General features: G+C 45.2%; 1 protein-coding gene across 1 annotated transcript in view; it reads right to left on the minus strand.

The window, feature by feature from the left end:
• Positions 1 to 1,844: 1,844 nt before the first annotated feature.
• ptprr (protein tyrosine phosphatase receptor type R) overlaps positions 1,845 to 17,183 on the minus strand; it is a 15,749-nt gene continuing 410 nt past the window's right edge. The window contains exons 2-11 of the mRNA XM_080851213.1: positions 16,725 to 16,835; positions 13,840 to 14,240; positions 10,140 to 10,329; positions 9,175 to 9,259; positions 6,823 to 6,902; positions 5,298 to 5,435; positions 3,777 to 3,887; positions 3,248 to 3,405; positions 2,745 to 2,858; positions 1,845 to 2,136 (exon numbers count right to left, since the gene is read on the minus strand). Coding sequence (XP_080707339.1) covers positions 2,043 to 2,136; positions 2,745 to 2,858; positions 3,248 to 3,405; positions 3,777 to 3,887; positions 5,298 to 5,435; positions 6,823 to 6,902; positions 9,175 to 9,259; positions 10,140 to 10,329; positions 13,840 to 14,240; positions 16,725 to 16,835 — 1,482 coding nt within the window. The 3' untranslated portion in view covers positions 1,845 to 2,042. The remainder of the gene's footprint in view (positions 2,137 to 2,744; positions 2,859 to 3,247; positions 3,406 to 3,776; positions 3,888 to 5,297; positions 5,436 to 6,822; positions 6,903 to 9,174; positions 9,260 to 10,139; positions 10,330 to 13,839; positions 14,241 to 16,724; positions 16,836 to 17,183) is intronic.

Consider the following 17,183-nt stretch of genomic DNA (forward strand, 5'->3'; position numbering starts at 1 on the left):
AAATCAGCACATACAAAAAATGTCTTAGAAGATTTCATTGTCACACAACAATCGTTGTTCCTCGTCCTACACAACTGACAGATTCAACACTTGCCATAGAAGCAGCAAGACTCTTATGCGGCATGTCAATATGCGGCCACATAATCATAGTAATAATAGCACTTTCATATGTACATATGGTACTTACACAGTACAGTTAAACAACATGAAAACAAGTCAAATAGGTTGCCCTGAACATAGAGCTAGCGATATAATGTCCTCCAATGAAAATAGATCTTAGCTATATTTTAAGAATGCCACACACATAGAACACAGGGCTAATTTTAGATTGAGTATGTCTGGTCATCTTCCATTTTGATTGTGTTTTTATTCATAGTCGGTAGCTGGGTGGAATCCCTATTTGGTTTTAATATTGTATATAAATCTATAGCAACACTTTAAAAAGGTGGCGTAGTGATACAAACATGACGTCAATTGTGGGGCTTTGATGTCTACAATAGCTCTATGCTGCACCATTGAGAAGTCAGCTTAATATAATTTTTCTTGTGTTAACAGAGAGTCTATGTTCATGTAGGTTGATTTGCACACTTTGTTTAAATACAGGGTATCAAAAAACAGTCTGCTGAAGTTATGCAAAAATAATTATATTAGCTTTACATGAGTAAAATTCATAAACAAACATATAAACTATATTTTTATATGTTAAGACCGCGCCACTGACGTTGTATTCAATGCAAACATTGCCCTTGGACAGGTGATGGTTTTCTCTAAAGAAAGTTGCATTTAAAACTCTCTTTTGTAACTTAACATACTTTTGTAAGTAGCGTACAGCAAAACAAAATTGTAAATATTTGTTTATTAATCTAGTACATTATTTAACTATTGCCATTTATATGTAAATTTAGGTCAAAGGGGTTTTTGGTTTTAAGGGTAGGTTTAGGTGTAGCCATTGAGAAACAAAGGGTAAGGCTAAGACATAATGAAGTTAACTTGGGATGTAGACAGGGCAGACCAAGAGAAAATATAAACGTTCTTCAGCTAAAACCAACCACACACACACACACAACTCGATTTGTGTGTTTAACGTGTTTTCATGACATAATATCAATTATTAGTTCAGTGTTTATGTCTGCATCAACCGTCTATTGTCAACATCACCATTGGCTTGTGAGGTGTATGTCAGGGCTGGAGTGAAAACATTACTGAACATAAAATTGGGATTAGCAAACTTTGGCTTCTTCTCAAACCAGGTAACCACTGTGAAAGCTATGAGGGAGCAGTGTGTTTTATTGGTCCAACAAAAATATCTGGCTCGTTCCCCACACACCATCATTCCTTGAAATGAAATTGGCTTTTTCCTAAAAAGAATATGGCAACAGAATCATATCGTGATGAGTCGACCACTACGTCTCAAATCCGCTCTGTATTTTGAACAGTCTTAAGATGGAGGCTAGGGGGTGGTTAAACCTCTAGACACTAATCAGAAGAGACCCCCTATGCTTCTGCACAAAACACCACTGACGAAACCAAAACACATTGTTCTTGTCCATGAGGAGAAGGTCCACCAGAGGTCTGCCTCAAAGTGCACAGCTGCTGCTGTCTTGCAGAGGTCAGAGGGCAGACAGGACTGAAGGCAGGTTGAGCACAAAAGATCTCGAGGCAAGAGAGGAGCTGCTGACGACAACAGAGAGAGTGAGAGAGAGAGAGTTGCAGAGACGAGATTGATATAATACATTCAGCCACGAGAAGAAAAATAAAAACTGACGAGAGATGGACTTTCTCCCATTTGCTCTTATACTGTCTTTTCTCAACACACAGCAGCATGAGTCCATGAACAACCTCGCTTCAAAACGTCGCCGCCCTAAACTCTCAAGATCACTATCACTCTGTCCTCCCAGAGCAGATCAAAGCCCAAGATTCTTCAGGTTGCAAACAATGATGACCACCCATTGAGGTTTTCAACTTCCAGGTCAAGTTGGCGCATAGGAGCAAAACACTTCCTGCTGAAGAGGAGGTGGAGGTCGCGGAGGAGGGGGGGCCTTTCACTGGCCAGCGTCGAAGGGCAGGCGGCTCTCGTACAGGCACAGGGCGTGGTGGACGAACTCGTACTGCTCCCCTGTTTGAATCATGCCACCCCTGGAGAAGGAGGAGGAGGAGGAGGAGGAGGAAGAGGAGAAGAAAGAGAGGAGATCAGTAGGTGCGCCCTCAAGGGCCATCTTGATTATGAAATGGCAGCCGCTTCCTGCTAACCTTTGAACAATGCTGGCACTCTCTGGGTCATTTCACCCAGCCCATGCAGCTTTAAATATGCTTTAATACAGTGACATTTGCTTCTGTGGGTGGGTGTGGGGCCCACAGGGACACTGGAAGGAGGTGTGTGTGTGGGGGGGTTACATCACAGAGGTACGTACAGTACCAGTCAAAAGTTTGGACACACCTTTAATTATTTTGAGAAATGTTTTCTTTAGTTTTTATTATTTTCTACATTGTTGATTAATACTGAAGACATTTAAACTACGAAAGAACACATAAAGAATGATGTACTAAACAAAAAAAAGTGTTTTCTACCATGTAGAAAATGATCAAATTAAAGGAAAAACTTCTCCAAAAATGAGAAGGTGTGTCCAAACTTTTGACTGGTACTGTATATGATGTCCGGAGGTAACACTGCTTTTAAATCACAATGACTTAGACATAGGAAGGAACTCTGAATTTTGCAGCGTTATTTCTCTTTCTCTCCGTACCTGTCTGATCGGAGTTGGCACACAATACCCAACACGTCCACACTGCCCTCCATCTGCAGCTGGCGACAGCCAATAGTCGTGGCGATGAAGCATCCGGTGCGCCCGATACCAGCACTGAATCAGGGAATGAACAGGTACGGCATGTTACAATACACAACAAAAAAGACTTGGCCATGCTACGAGGACGTTAATTTCAAATGTTTTAAAACCACTTGTGACAGCAACAGAACCCTGGTGCGATTGACTGATGTTTTTTTTTACTCATTTAAAATAACAGAATGGGAAAAATGGTCAAATAGATATTTTAATTTGTCGTTTACTGTTATCTGGCATCATGGGGCTTATACTCTATTTTGGAATTCTTGAAGATCCCTCATTTCAAAATAACAGAAGAGGGCTAATGCTAAAATAGAGCTAAAAACTCAAAGTTCATACTTATTTCATACTAATTGCTCTCTGAAATCCAATAACCCCAACCCCTTGTGTGGTCCCTGTGATAGTACCTGCAGTGAACGATCACAGGGCCTCTGGGGCCAGTGGCCAGCCGGTCCTCCTCCACATCAGTCATTAGCTGCAGCAGAGGCTGGGTGCTGTCGGGGGTCTTGTGGTCGGGCCACGACGTGTACCAGTAGTGCTCCACCGCGCGGCTCTGCCCCCCTTGCTGCGGTAGAGAGCAAGAACACAGTGAGTGAGAGAGGGAGACAGACAGGCAGATAATAATGGCACGGTGTAAAAAGGGCTATTGAAAAGTGTATACAAATAAATTACGTCTAAAACCGGGATTTTTTTAAAGAAATAAATTCAGATTGAAATGAGCTCTAAACTTAAATCAGTGAGTTTTAAAACAGCTGGGTGGAAATCATGTTATCAACTTCAATCATCAATCATCAACTGCAATCAATCATCAACTGCAATCAATCATCAACTGCCCAGCCTTCAGGGGTCTTCACCTCAGCACTCTCTGGCTTATGATTTAGCTGATAGTGTATGTTGTATGTGACTGAGGTTATGCCAGTGGGAGTGGGGTCTTACCTTCAGTGTGAGGCTGCGCACGGTGAAATGCTCACATTCCCGAACGCTGTTCACCAGCACTTCTGTTTTACCATAGATACCTCTCCTCTCTGGCCAGTACAGCACGCATTTCTGTAGGGCAAATCACACCAGCATCAGTGACCTGACCAGAGCCAAAGCATAGAGGAGCTGATCACAGCAGCCTTGCTAATGAAATCAGCCACTTGGCAATAATCAACATATTCATAAATACATTAAAGTAAATATTCTTAAGGTGTCACAACAAATTGAAATATAATATAAAATAGATTTAAAAATAATAATAATAAGTTTTCAGTATTTTCTGGAAGTGAAAATCATCTGCATGAGGTCTAGCTATAGTGAATTGAGAGGCAGGCACTAAGGATTGTCTCTGGAGGCTATCAGGAGTCTCTTCCCCATTGCTATTCAAGTTTGCTTGTGTGGGTAACATTATTTAAGGAGCCATAATAAATCAGTCTGAGAGCTGTGTCATGCCCATAGGCGGAGATCCCGGGGGGGGGACATGGGGGACATGTCCCCCCCACCCCTACCATAAAGTTGTCCCCCCTAACAATCATTGTTAACAAATATAAATAATTTTGAATAATAAAGTTATATGAAATAAAAGCCCAACAACACTAGTGGTGCTAATTATAAGCCTAAAACAAATGTGTTTTTTAAGTGTTGAAAAATCATGATCCTCCTATTCAAAGTATTTTGGTTCACATTCTATTTCCAACGGGCGGGGCTACTGTCAGCTCCCTGTTTCAGTCAATCAGCCCAGTAGCCTACACCATGAGCCGGCAGCAGGCAGCCCCGGGACCAATTCCGCATAAGCTCTTTTATAGAAAAAAGGAAGTTCCTTTTGTGGTTGATGTAGAAATCTGTGTTTGTAAGAAAAAGGAAGTTCCTTTTGTGGTTGATGTAGAAATCTGTGTTTGTAAGAAAAAGGAAGTTCCTTTTGTGGTTGATGCAGCAATCTGTCCAAGTTATGCTAGCTCTCGTGGCGCTACCTTTATGCCGTATTATTTTACGTGAAATGTATGTATCTCTTTATTTCTGTCTGTTCCAGACAGTTTTATCAAAATATCAAACGTCCGGTATGAATAAATGCATGCTGATAACTTCAGTTAACTGAAGAAAAAAAAGACTTGTCGATTCACTTGAAATTCATCATCTTTGAAGCTTAGCTGTGTAAGCTCGCTGTCTAATCCTACAAGGTAGCAAACTCAGTACGAAAAAAGCATACAGAGAGAGGGCAATAGGGCCAGACAGAAACTTTTTCATGTCCCCCCCCCCCAGGAATTACTCTCTGAAATGTTACCATGTATTGTCCCCCCTACAAAGAAATGGGATCTCCGCCCCTGGTCATGCCAAGAATCTCGGAGGTGTTAAAACGAGTCTGAGTGTGAGTCTGAGTCTGTGAGCTTCTCTGGAGGGCAGCGGGGACAGATATGTGTGTGTGTGTGTGTGTGTGTGTGTGTGTGTGTGTGTGCGAGGGCCGCAGGGACAGATCATCACCTCGTTCTTCTCCTTCAGTTTGGTGATCATGACGATGACTGGGCTGTCCTCTTGCCAGGCCATATGCCAGAAGTCGTTTACCGTGTTGATCATCGGCCCCTGCGTGGCGATGTACGCTCTCTCGTCTCCTAGGTAACCCTGAAAAAAACAACAACAACAACAACAACAAGGCTGACTTCAGTCAGTTTTATTAGCACAAACGACACACAGTAACACACACGTGCATATATAGTGGCGATCAGGACACACACAAACACACACGCAGGCCTGAGGTTGCAGTGAATTTTATCTTATTTTATAAAAGCAAACAAAGGAAAGATGAAGAAGTGGGCGAGGGGGGGGGGGGATGGGGGGGGGGGGGGGGTAGAGGCACAGACACTGCTGAAATGTGACTGCTTTGACTGGTTTTTGAGACGCTTAAGAGAGATGGATGTTATGTAAATGTCATTGGATATTTATCAGGAACATTTAGGTAAAATATGAATATGAAAAGCTTTGTCATGCCAGAAAATAGTAGAAGGTTCAATAATATTGCACTGTACACTTACAATGTACACTTCCACAACATATACTTAACATAATTATACTGTAATACAATGTTTAAATATAATTCTTAATGTAGTATTTCTTGGGTATGATTTGCTCTCTTTGCCTTTCCAAATGCAGGATATACTCTATAATTATGGGGAAGTTTTAGGTACATATTGTACAAACAAGATTGAACAAACAAAATATACAGTTTGGAGCCTTCATCGGCCTCATGGCTATTTACATAAGATCCACAGTCAGATCTCAGAATGACCTTTGCTACTGTTGAAAAGGGGACTTTAGGTCATCAGCGTAAGACAAATGAGATGGAAATGGCTGTCTAAACAATGGCTGAATAAGTAATATTATCCGAAGTTCATTTGCAGTGCCTGTGTCCCGGTGCAGCCATGGCCACCTAAGAATCTTAAGGGGTTGAGGGGCTAATGTATTTGTGTGTGTGTGTGTGTGTGTGTGTGTGTGTGTGTGTGCCGGTGGGGAGGTGTTGAGGATGTAGTTGTGTATGTATGCAAGGCAAGGGTGTTAGAAGTGTTGAGGGAGGCCCCACGCTGGTGGAGGTGAAAGAGAAAACTTGCTCCTAAACTTCCTGCCCCAGGACTGCCTCAGGAAGCCACCCTATTGTATGGAAGGCCAAACGGGACATAAGGAGTGAGTTCACTTATTCCTTTGCTGCTGTGCACCCCGCCCTGACCCCCCTAAAACCCCCCTCCCCCAAACCCACTCATATCCACCGCCCACCCCCACCTCCATTTTCTTCGATGGACTTATATGGAAGCAAAACAAACAATGGTCTCAACATTCTTTCCCAGATCTATACCCCGATAAGGAAGATGCTTTCTTTTTTTTTCCCCCAATGTTTATTTCATTTCATTGTTACCAAAACTCCTGCAATGATTCCAACCATCCATCACATGAAGAATTAGTTTCAGTGAAATAGAAAAACGCCAGAGTGTGTGTGGGACGCCGAGGTGGGACTCACCCTGACGAAGTTGGCATTGATGTAGCTGCTGAGAGGATCGTGAGAGTTCTTCGTCTTCAGGATCACCCTGGAGTGGGGGTCTGTAACAACACAGAAAGAGAGAGAGAGAGAGAGAGAGAGAGAGAGAGAGAGAGAGAGAGAGAGAGAGAGAGACATACACTGATTCAGGTGTTCACTTGTTTATTGTACATTCTGTGCCCACAATCATTTATAATTAAGCATGGTTAATTCATACCAAAACAAAGAGTGACAATGAATATGGATTGTAATTTTTGAGTTCTGTTCTCTGTTTTTGTAACACCAGAAAGAGAGAGGGAGGGAGAGGGAGAGAGAGAGAGGGAGAGAGAGAGAGGGAGAGAGAGAGAGAGAGAGAGAGAGAGAGAGAGAGAGAGAGAGAGAGAGACAGGAATAAGCAAAACAAAACAAACACTCCACCCAAGGAGGCGTAGATGAGTGTGTGATGTTGACACTTGCAAACGAATCCCCCCCCCACCCCAGCAACCTTTTGTGAGCAAATTTGCAACCATCAGTATGAGGTGTAAAGACAAGTTTCCAGACTTTTAGACACAGGGTGGGTATTTCTGTCCGTGACTACTCCTTGGCTGGGGCTAAGTTCAACACCCACTATGTTGGCTGACATGTCGCTGAGTTTCTTTCCTTTTCACACTCTCTTGTTTAACACCTCACCGTCCTCCCACAAGCTGGCTTCATCTTCATGATCGGATGAATCATCATCATCATCATCATCGCTTCTCCAAAACTTTGAGAGAAGTTTAAGTATACCACGACTCTCATTAAAGTGGAGCGGAACTGTCAGTCTGGATGTTCTTTAAAGTGTTCGGATGAGGGGGGGAAGCTTGTCTCCTTGATTCGGAGATTAGCCGAGCTGAATTAAACACTGATCTTTTTTAATTGTTCTCTTTTTGTGGTCCGAGCTCACCGTGGCCTGGTTCTACTTCCAAGACGTTTCAGTCCCACTCTTCTTGGTCGGTCTTCCTTGGACGGAAGGGACCCCCCCCCCCCCCCCCACCTTCTCCACCACACACACACACACACACACACACACACACTCACACACTCACACATATCACACACACACACACACACACACACACACACACACACACACACACACACACACACACACACACACACACACACACACACACACACACACACACTCACACACACACACACTCACACACATACACACACACACACACACGCATATTGATAACTATGCCTCACAGCCTTCCCCATGCCTTCCCCATGCCTTCCCTTCTGCCCTGAAGAAACACTAGCAGCGCAAAACGGAAGCTGATAACAACCAATCGGGAACAGACCAGACATCTGGGGTTACATAATGCCGGCCGTGTCCCAAGAAAGTTTGGCACGGTTTTGGGAACAGACTGTTCAAGAGAGAGCTAATTGTATTGTTCTCGCGCCAGCCAGAGAGGTCAAAGGAAAGCCCGGTTCACAGTGCGCTTGTTAATCTCAAGCACCTCCACCTTAATTTCCAGAGAGAGAGAGAGAGAGAGAGAGAGGGAGGGAGGTGAATCTCCTCCCTGTTGAGCCAGCCTGAAGGTTGATTGGCTGGCAGGATGGTCAATCAACCTTCCTTAGGATATAAGGTGCTTCCCTAGGAGTGAACCAAAGACTGTGTCACGATCTGACATCAAGATTAGCACAGCAATGCTACATGATGGCACTTCTGGTCATTTCTTTGCAGCCCCTTGATGTTCACTCAAGATAGGCCGGCTTGCTGGGATAAATCTATCTGGTACATCCTTTTTGTTTAGCAGACATGTTTATCTATAGTGCCATAGCCATTTTCATGAAAACGTGTGATCCTTGGGCATCGAACCCATGATCTTGGGAGTATAAGCACATTCTACCAGTTTAGCAACAAAAGCGCTTGTCGCAACATGGAGCACTGTTCTGATCAAACATAGTGGTGTTTAACGGTCACACAGTAACGCCTAAGCACAGACTACTAAGAGCAGATTCCCTCCTCTGGTGTAACCCTCCTCGGCCATGAAGTCTCAGAGAGCAGAGATTCATTTTCCATTGTGGAAATCACAACAGTGTGTGCATGCCAGGACCCTGTCACTGCCGCTGACGCTTATCGGACCAGACATGTTGACTTTCTCTGGCACTGACGACAGGCAAATAAGTCAGGCAACTTTAATGCACAGTGACAAGCTGTACCGTCTGCCCGGGACTTAATTCAACTCATCCTTCGGACCTGCCAGGCCTTGGCATGCAACTGCAGCTGTAGCAGAAAACGAGTAAGTAATGAAATAAGCAGTTGTTGCCAAGCAGGATAAAGAGGGGGAGACGCGCTGTACTTACTTGGCAAAATGGTCTTGTATCGGTTCTTGGTTCCGTGGCTGGGGATGACCAGGTCTTTGGGATCCACAAAGTTCATGGGGATCTCCTAGAACGATAAGACAGCGTACATTGAAGGAGACGAAAGAGAGACAAATACCTTCATACAGTGCCTTGGATAAGTATTCACCCCCTTGGATGTTTTACCCTTTTATTTCTTTTACAAATCAATCGTGGTCAATATAAGTTGGCTTTTTTGACAAATAAAATCACAAAAAAGCCCTCTGTAAAGTGAAAACAGAATCCTACACAGTAATGTCAATTCAATAAAAATATGTATTGTAAAATAAGTGATTGCATAAGTATTCACCCCCTTTAAAGTGACTGACCTAATTCATCATAGGTCCAGCCAATTGGTGCTAGTAGTCTCACAATTATTGACCATGATTGATTTATAAAAGCAATAAAAGGGTAAAACATCCAAGGGGGTGAATACTTATGCAAGGCACTGTGCATGCAGGATCACACAGTGACTTCTTGAAGGAAGGAAAATGAGCCACGATCCCTAATGACTCACGACTCACGGATCATTACCCAGATTCATCACACGCACTAAAAACAGTCAGTGTCAGTGTGACTGTCAGTGTGTCACGTTTCGCTATGGGGTGCTGAGAAGTAGAGATATGGCCATTCATTTGGTGTGTACCTCCTAGAGCAAAAGCTTAGAGTGGAGAGAAGATGTAGCAAGTGAAAATGCATGTTTAAATTATCAACTTCTACCTGTATGTGCAAGTGCATGTTTGTGTTCATACTGTATGTGTCTTTGTGTGTGTGTGTGTGTGTGTGTGTGTGTACCCATGTATGTGTGTGTATGCGTGTGTGTACCCATGTATGTGTGTGCGCATGTGTGTTTGCATGTACAGTATATATGTGTGTGTATGTATGCATATGTGTGTGTGCCTGTGTATGCCTATGTGTGTATGACTCACAGCGAACTCGGCGTGCAGCGTCTGCGTGTTGAGCACGGTGTGGCGGAGCTGCTGGCGCGTGAGCGTGCGCCCGGCCGACTGCAGGTACTCCTGGGCGGCGCTCTCACGAGGCGTAGTCACGCCGCAGTTCAGCGGCTCCACCGCGCCCAGGGAGCTCATGTCCAGCACCAGGGACACGTTTGAGCCTCTCCTGCACACACAGGAAGATACCAGCCGTGAGACACACGTGTCAATCAAAATCATTCAGCTACAGACAGGAAGATACCAGCCGTGAAACACACGTGTCAATCAAAATCATTCAGCTACAGACAGGAAGATACCAGCCGTGAAACACATGTGTCAATCAAAATCATTCAGCTACAGACAGGAAGATACCAGCCGTGAGACACACGTGTCAATCAAAATCATTCAGCTACAGACAGGAAGATACCAGCCGTGAGACACACGTGCCAATCAAAATGCGTGTGTACTAAATGTGAACGTGTGTACAAAATGCGAATGTGTGTACTAAATATGAACTGTACTAAATATAAATATGAATGTCTGGCTTTTTAGAGAACATGGTACGTTGCTTAAATGCAACTTTGATTTACAGCTGGCCCTGGGAAAAACAAATATTTGTGGGTAAAAATCTTTTCCGAAAATAAATAAAAATCACTAAAAACATAGCTTGCCTTTGAGACAGAACGATTTTATTATGTCCTTTTAACATCAAAAGGTGTTAGGTAGTTGGAAACACGAAAACCAGCTCTCCCGCATGACATGTTTTATCATGTATTTCTTTATAAATGAGTTATTATACACAGCGACTGCCTTTTACTGTTAACTTTCAGTTTTACCTCAAAAAGCATAGACAAGTACAATATCATCCAAATGTAGATGTCGCTTCATGTTGTAAAAATCATCAGGACAGGAGACATTTACCCCCTCCACCTGTCAAATGGGTCACGCACATTTTGCACGTCCACACAACAAAACTTCCTCGGTTGTTTTGTCAGTCTCAATCAGCAGTTTTTAAACATGGCCGTCCGTGTTGGTTCAGTTCCGCGCTACAATAACACCCACCCCAAACCCCACCATCTCTCTACAATGAACTCGCCACAATGACAAGGTGTTTGATATCAGCGCTTCATTTTATTCCCTATTGCTCGTTATTCAAACTAACTCTCTCCTCCGCAATAAGCAAAGGGACGTTTTTTTCAGAGTTATGAGAATAAAATATGAATTGGATTTTAAATCACAGGCTATTTTGGCTGACATGAAACCTGTAGAAAATAGGTGTGAGTGGGCCAGTTTGATCACACCTCACACTGACTGACACCCCCACATTGCCCCTCCGTTTTACTCTGGCTCCGTTTTAAACCAAAACAAATCATCATCGCCGTGTCCCCTTAAGCAGACAGGGGACACAAGCCAATCGCTCACTGGCCTGCCCCGAGCATCATCCTCTCGCAATCAGCAGCGAGGCACGGCAGGAAGTCAGCCATATCCTGCACAGGAAGTCAGCTGACACATCCCTCGGTCCCGCCTTTCCCTTTTTGTCTGGCTCTGCCGGAGGCCTCAGAGAGCGCAGAGATAAGAGTAACGCAGGACACTGCAGACAAGCGCAGTCCTCTGAGGGGGGGGGACCGCTCACACCATAGGCCAGTGGTTCTCCTTTTTGGAGGTACTGAACCCTGCAAGCTTCATCAGTGCATTCGTCGAACCCTTCGTAATTTAAAAAATAAAATATGATTTCTTCAAAACGTAGGTATGTATAAAAACGGCCCGACATTGCTAGTGTGAACCGGGCTATACTGCGTGTGTCTTGACCCCTGCCGAACCCCTGAGAGTGGCTCAACGAACCCCTGGGGTTCGATCGAACCCAGGTTAAGAACCACTGCCATAGGCCATCTCTGAGTGGTTTCTGAGCAGAGTCAGGCAAATAGCCACTGCTAGGACCCCCCAGGGACGGCTCATACCACCACCAGACAGAGCTGCAAAGTCCTGATGTTTATTTTGGTTCACCGGTTCTCTCTCAGTCACGCATTCATTTGACGTATTCTGATTCATGGAACCATAAAATGGGTAGGTAATGATGGCATTATGAGGACAGTCGTAAATCAATGTTGTTTTGAGCTGGGCTCAATGGCCTGGAAGCCAATGCACGCTCAGCAGGCTCAATAAAACCATCTTTAAGTTAATCTGCTGCACTTATCCCAAAGAAAGCCCCTTAAGAAAGTCCCTTACTTAGGTTCCAGTTTGAAGGAAGTCTGTTGTATTGAACCAACTTGCTTTGTTCTTTGTGTCTAAGTGCCAAAAGCTATTGTGGCGCAGGTTGAACGAGGCGTTTTTGACTCCGGACCAGAGAAGTTGTTTCAGCGCTCCTTCGCCTCCCACTTTGGCCCGAGCTTCAATAGCCACTGTCCCCCAATGACTTCAGACTCCTTCATTGTGCCTTGGCAAACAGTTCTTTTTTTCATAAGAACATTCTAGATCATCTCTTCCTGCGTTCCCACCCCTAGACACCCCCCCCCCCCCTCCACACACACACACACACAGACCCACACACACACACACACACACACACACCTCCCCGTCCTCCCTCCCTCCCCTCTGGTAAACACTGAGCTGATTGTTGGACGTCTCGTCCACTATTGACACGGGAACCCGAGGCGTCCTCTCTCACCTCGAGCAGAGGCGGCCTACTCCTCGGTCCACACGTACGCTCCCTCACACACCTGCCATGCTTTGCAAACACACGGGAGTCAGGGTCAAATTCCACAACCTCCATTCAAGTCTGTTCATAAGGCCAAACCCACTTCAGAATAAATAATTGTGAGATATCGTGATTTATTGACCACGACATGTACACAATGTGCTGGATGTACAATTATCCGGTCATTGGATATTCATGATGGATAACCAACAGGGCGAGGAGCATATTGTTTAATGAGGAAACGAAGCATCATGATTTTTCTATCTACCCATATTAGATACATCAGCACCAGCAGAAGGATATACTTATCTCCCCTAGGTACATGGCAAACCAAACACTGACCCCTGATAAACTTGCATTGTAGTCACACGCAATGCTTTGGTGGTCAGCAGATTGTATATGTGAAATGAGGGCACCCATTTCTGTTTATCCTGCAGCCAAACTACTGACAAAAACAACAACTGTGCCTTCATGGAGTCATTATGTGTTTAATCCACTAGAGGGCAGTGTTTCACTTCATTGTTTTTTGTTCTTTTAGGCAAAGTGCTTTCGACAGACTCCGATATTATATAAAGTGAGTCACATTTTACTTCACTCAAAACTGGAAAATCCAAACCATCAGCAACTGCTTTCCAGAAATACAAGCGATTGGGATGCCTCACCCCTACCCTTCCATTAACCAGATCATGGAGTAGGAATTTCCCCTGATGCACCTCTGTATCAACTATCACTGTCCACCAGAACAGCCTGCAGTTTCAGTTCATGGTGCTTTGACCCAGGGGGCATTAATGTGGACCAATCATGGTCTTTCTCAAGTACCTTAAGGTACCTTAAGGTTTGGTAAATGTGTCGACTTCAGGCATAACAGTGAAGTTAGGAAGTGCATTAAACCCTTGTCCACCAACATGCTGGGGAATAGGACTGCCAGTGTGTGTGAAATTTTACAGACATTTTACAAACATTTTACAAACATTTTACAAACATTTCTCCCCCATAACTCACCTCTCCTGAAGACCAGCGGCTGGCTTCATCCTGAAGGGGGAGTGGCTTGACGAGAGGCAGGGCCTGATCTCAGTGGGCAGGATGCAAGGCGGGCAGATGGGCTCGGGGGCGTGGCAGGAGATGGCACCGCTGGCGGTGGTGAACGTGGACGCGGGGGCGACGCCTGCGCTGGCAGCGGGATGACTGAACGGAAACGGAGCAAAAGGGGCGGTGCTTAAAGGTTTAGGGACCGCTCTGGCCTGAACCATGCTGCTGCCGAGATGGAAGGGAGGCGGCTGGAGGGGGGGCAGGGGGGCCGGGTGCACGGGGATGGGGGCCAGGTGAACGTCGCGGCTGGGCGGGGGCGGCTGTTTCAACTGCCGGTCAGAATACTCAACCTTCTCCTTTAACCGGTACAGAACCTGAGAGAAAGAGAGGAGAGAGAGAGAGAGAGAGAGAGGACAGAGAAACTAAGTCCAAGCTTCTCTGGAAAAATGCGTACTTAAATATGTTCTCAAATACATACTTAAAAATGTACTTAAACACATACTTAAAAATGTACGCAAACAACTTGTACTTGTGACTTACACAGCAAGTGCAAACAAGTTTACATCTTCATATTGAGATTGAAAGAGGCCCTGGAGCAAATGCCACTGTGACTATAAAAGCAGCTGGAGACATGACTGCCCTATAAAGGCATGACAGGGAGCTCTCTGAGGGCCTCCACTGGCTTTAAGCAGCTCGCTTCCACTGCCAGTTTCAAGGCCAGTGTGCCTCAAAGCAAACGTAGATAATACAATCCGCTCCCATCGCCTCTTGTTACATTAACTAACACATTCTGGCCATCGACACAGACACAGACACCGCCACCACATTCATGGCATTCCTTGGGTACGGGTAAGGGAATAGACGGGTTGTGGAACATTGCTTGAAGGGACATGCCTAAGCAGCCTGTACAGCTGGGAACCTGCCCTGGAGATTTGTCAGTTGGCCTATGCGCTGTACGAGAGCCAAGGCCTCGTAATTTGGGCAAGCCAGCACAGCGATGCCATGCCAACCATGCCACTGAACCTCTGAGGGGCTGGGTTAAGCAGCCCCGTTCACAGCTACAGCCACAGTGTGTGTGTGTGTGTGTGTGTGTGTGTGTGTGTGTGTGCGTGCGTGCGTGCGTGCGTGCGTGTGTGTGTGTGTGTGCGTGTGTGTGTGTGTGTGTGTGCGTGTCTACATGCCACTGAACCTCTAAGGGCCTGGGTTAAGCAGCCCCGCCCACAGACTAGGCTCAGTTAGAGTTTGGACGAGTTTAATCTTCCTTGATCTGTTTTTCCTCCGCTTTCATAAAATCACTGGGTTCACGTCAAAACACTCACTCTGACATGGCTGTCACACAGGCCCTCTTGTGGATGATGTGAGCACTGACAGTGTGTTAGTATGCGGGTGATAGGTTCGAGCTGACAGTGTGTTAGTGATGTGGGCGATGTGGTGTGTGGTAGTGGTGGTGTATGCAGTGCAATATATGGACAGCTAATCTTGTATTACTTAAGATAATACTTTACATTTGCAGGAAATATTCTGATAAAACACTGGAACAATCAATGATGTATCTGGCAAATAGTGACATCGTTTTGGTATACATACTTTTTTGTAATAGTTGTGATCTCTCATGAACAAAACTCCAATGCAGACAAAAAGCTTCTTTGAAAAACAGAGAACAGAACTCAAAAAGTACAATCCATATTCATTGTCACTCTTTGTTTTGGTATGAATTAACCATGCTTATTTATAAATGATTGTGGGCACAGAATGTACAATAAACAAGTGAACACCTGAATCAGTGTATGTCTCTCTCTCTCTCTCTTTCTCTCTCTCTCTTTCTCTCTCTCTCTCTCTCTCTCTCTCTCTCTCTCTCTGTGTGCCAACAAGTCAACGCTGTCTCAGCAGCTACAGGCTCAGCACTCAAACCCGTCCTGAGTGTCACTGCTCCTAAGATAGGATGACTTGTGCCTAAGCCTCTACTACCCACTCTCACTCTCTCTCTGCTTTTACCTAACAGGCTAACCTGCTAATATTCCTACTCACACACACACACACACACACACACACACACACACACACACACACACACACACACACACTTGTGCATAAGCCTCTAATATCCACTCTCACTCTCTCTGCTTTTACCTAACAGGCTAACAGGCTAACATGCTAATATTCCTTGTCAGCCTAAGCAGGCTTTCTCTGGCTTTGTGATGTCACCGCCCTGGGATCGTTGGGACGGACTTAGGGCCCCACCGATCTGCCTTAGACCAATCAGAGTTCAGAGACAGCGTTGACAGGGCAGCAATCCCAGGACGTGGCGGATGATCCTAGCCAAGCCCTGGGGCCACTGAGCCCTACTGAGATGTTGACACCCTACAAAACACAGGCCACGCGTCGCCGGCCCATCCTGGATACCATCCAGGGGCTCTCTAAAAACCCACAGTGCAACAGACCAGCGGAAATGGTGTGCGATGGATGTGCATCTCCATGTAATAATCTGTCATCTCCATCAGATACAAATCCCTTTGTTTGATCAACTCCATGTCATTTCTCATAGGCTAAGCAGCACCTCATCGCACATGAAAAACCACAACAATAACAACAGCCTGCCACGCAAGGCGGAAGGTATGGTCCAACGCTATTATGGTCCTATTATAGTATTTAAGCCCATTAACACTCAGTGATTAAGAACACATCCACAACAGACTTAACAAGACCACACAGCACCTACAAATGTTGTGCAACTGCCAGTGACTGCTTTAACCAGTTTGAGACGCTTAAGGCAGCATCCGTGATACTGGGGAGGCTAAAATAACATCTCATTTCACAACTTAAGACCACAGCCAACCTGAGCAGGACGGAACACGTACCATCAAACAGGTGACGATGATGATGAAGATCGTGAGGAAGATGACCACCGCGTAGAAGCCCTCGTTGGTCCACACATTGTCTCTCTCACGCTGTCCCTGGAGTACAGTCTTCTGCAGGACGAAGAAGAGGAAGAGAGAGGGGGGGGGGGGGGGGGGGGGTGAATTAACACAGGTAGAGAAAGACAGAAAAGTCAAGTAATGTCAACAGAGAGGAAGGAGGGAAGTAAAAGTAGGTCGGTGAGAGAGAAAAACAAGTGATAGAGAAGAAGAGGGGGAAGAAGGACCAATGGGGGAAAAGACGAAGGAGGAAGAGAGTTCAATATGTTCAGATGGCTCAGCATGTCTACCCTTGTTTTGGTTCCCATGGCAAATCCACTCCCCCCCATCCCCCCGGCTCAGACACACACACACACACACACACACAGCACACACACACACACACACACACACACACACACA

This window comes from Sprattus sprattus (assembly GCF_963457725.1).
Source record: "Sprattus sprattus genome assembly, chromosome: 14".
Taxonomy (NCBI): Eukaryota; Metazoa; Chordata; class Actinopteri; order Clupeiformes; family Clupeidae; genus Sprattus; species Sprattus sprattus.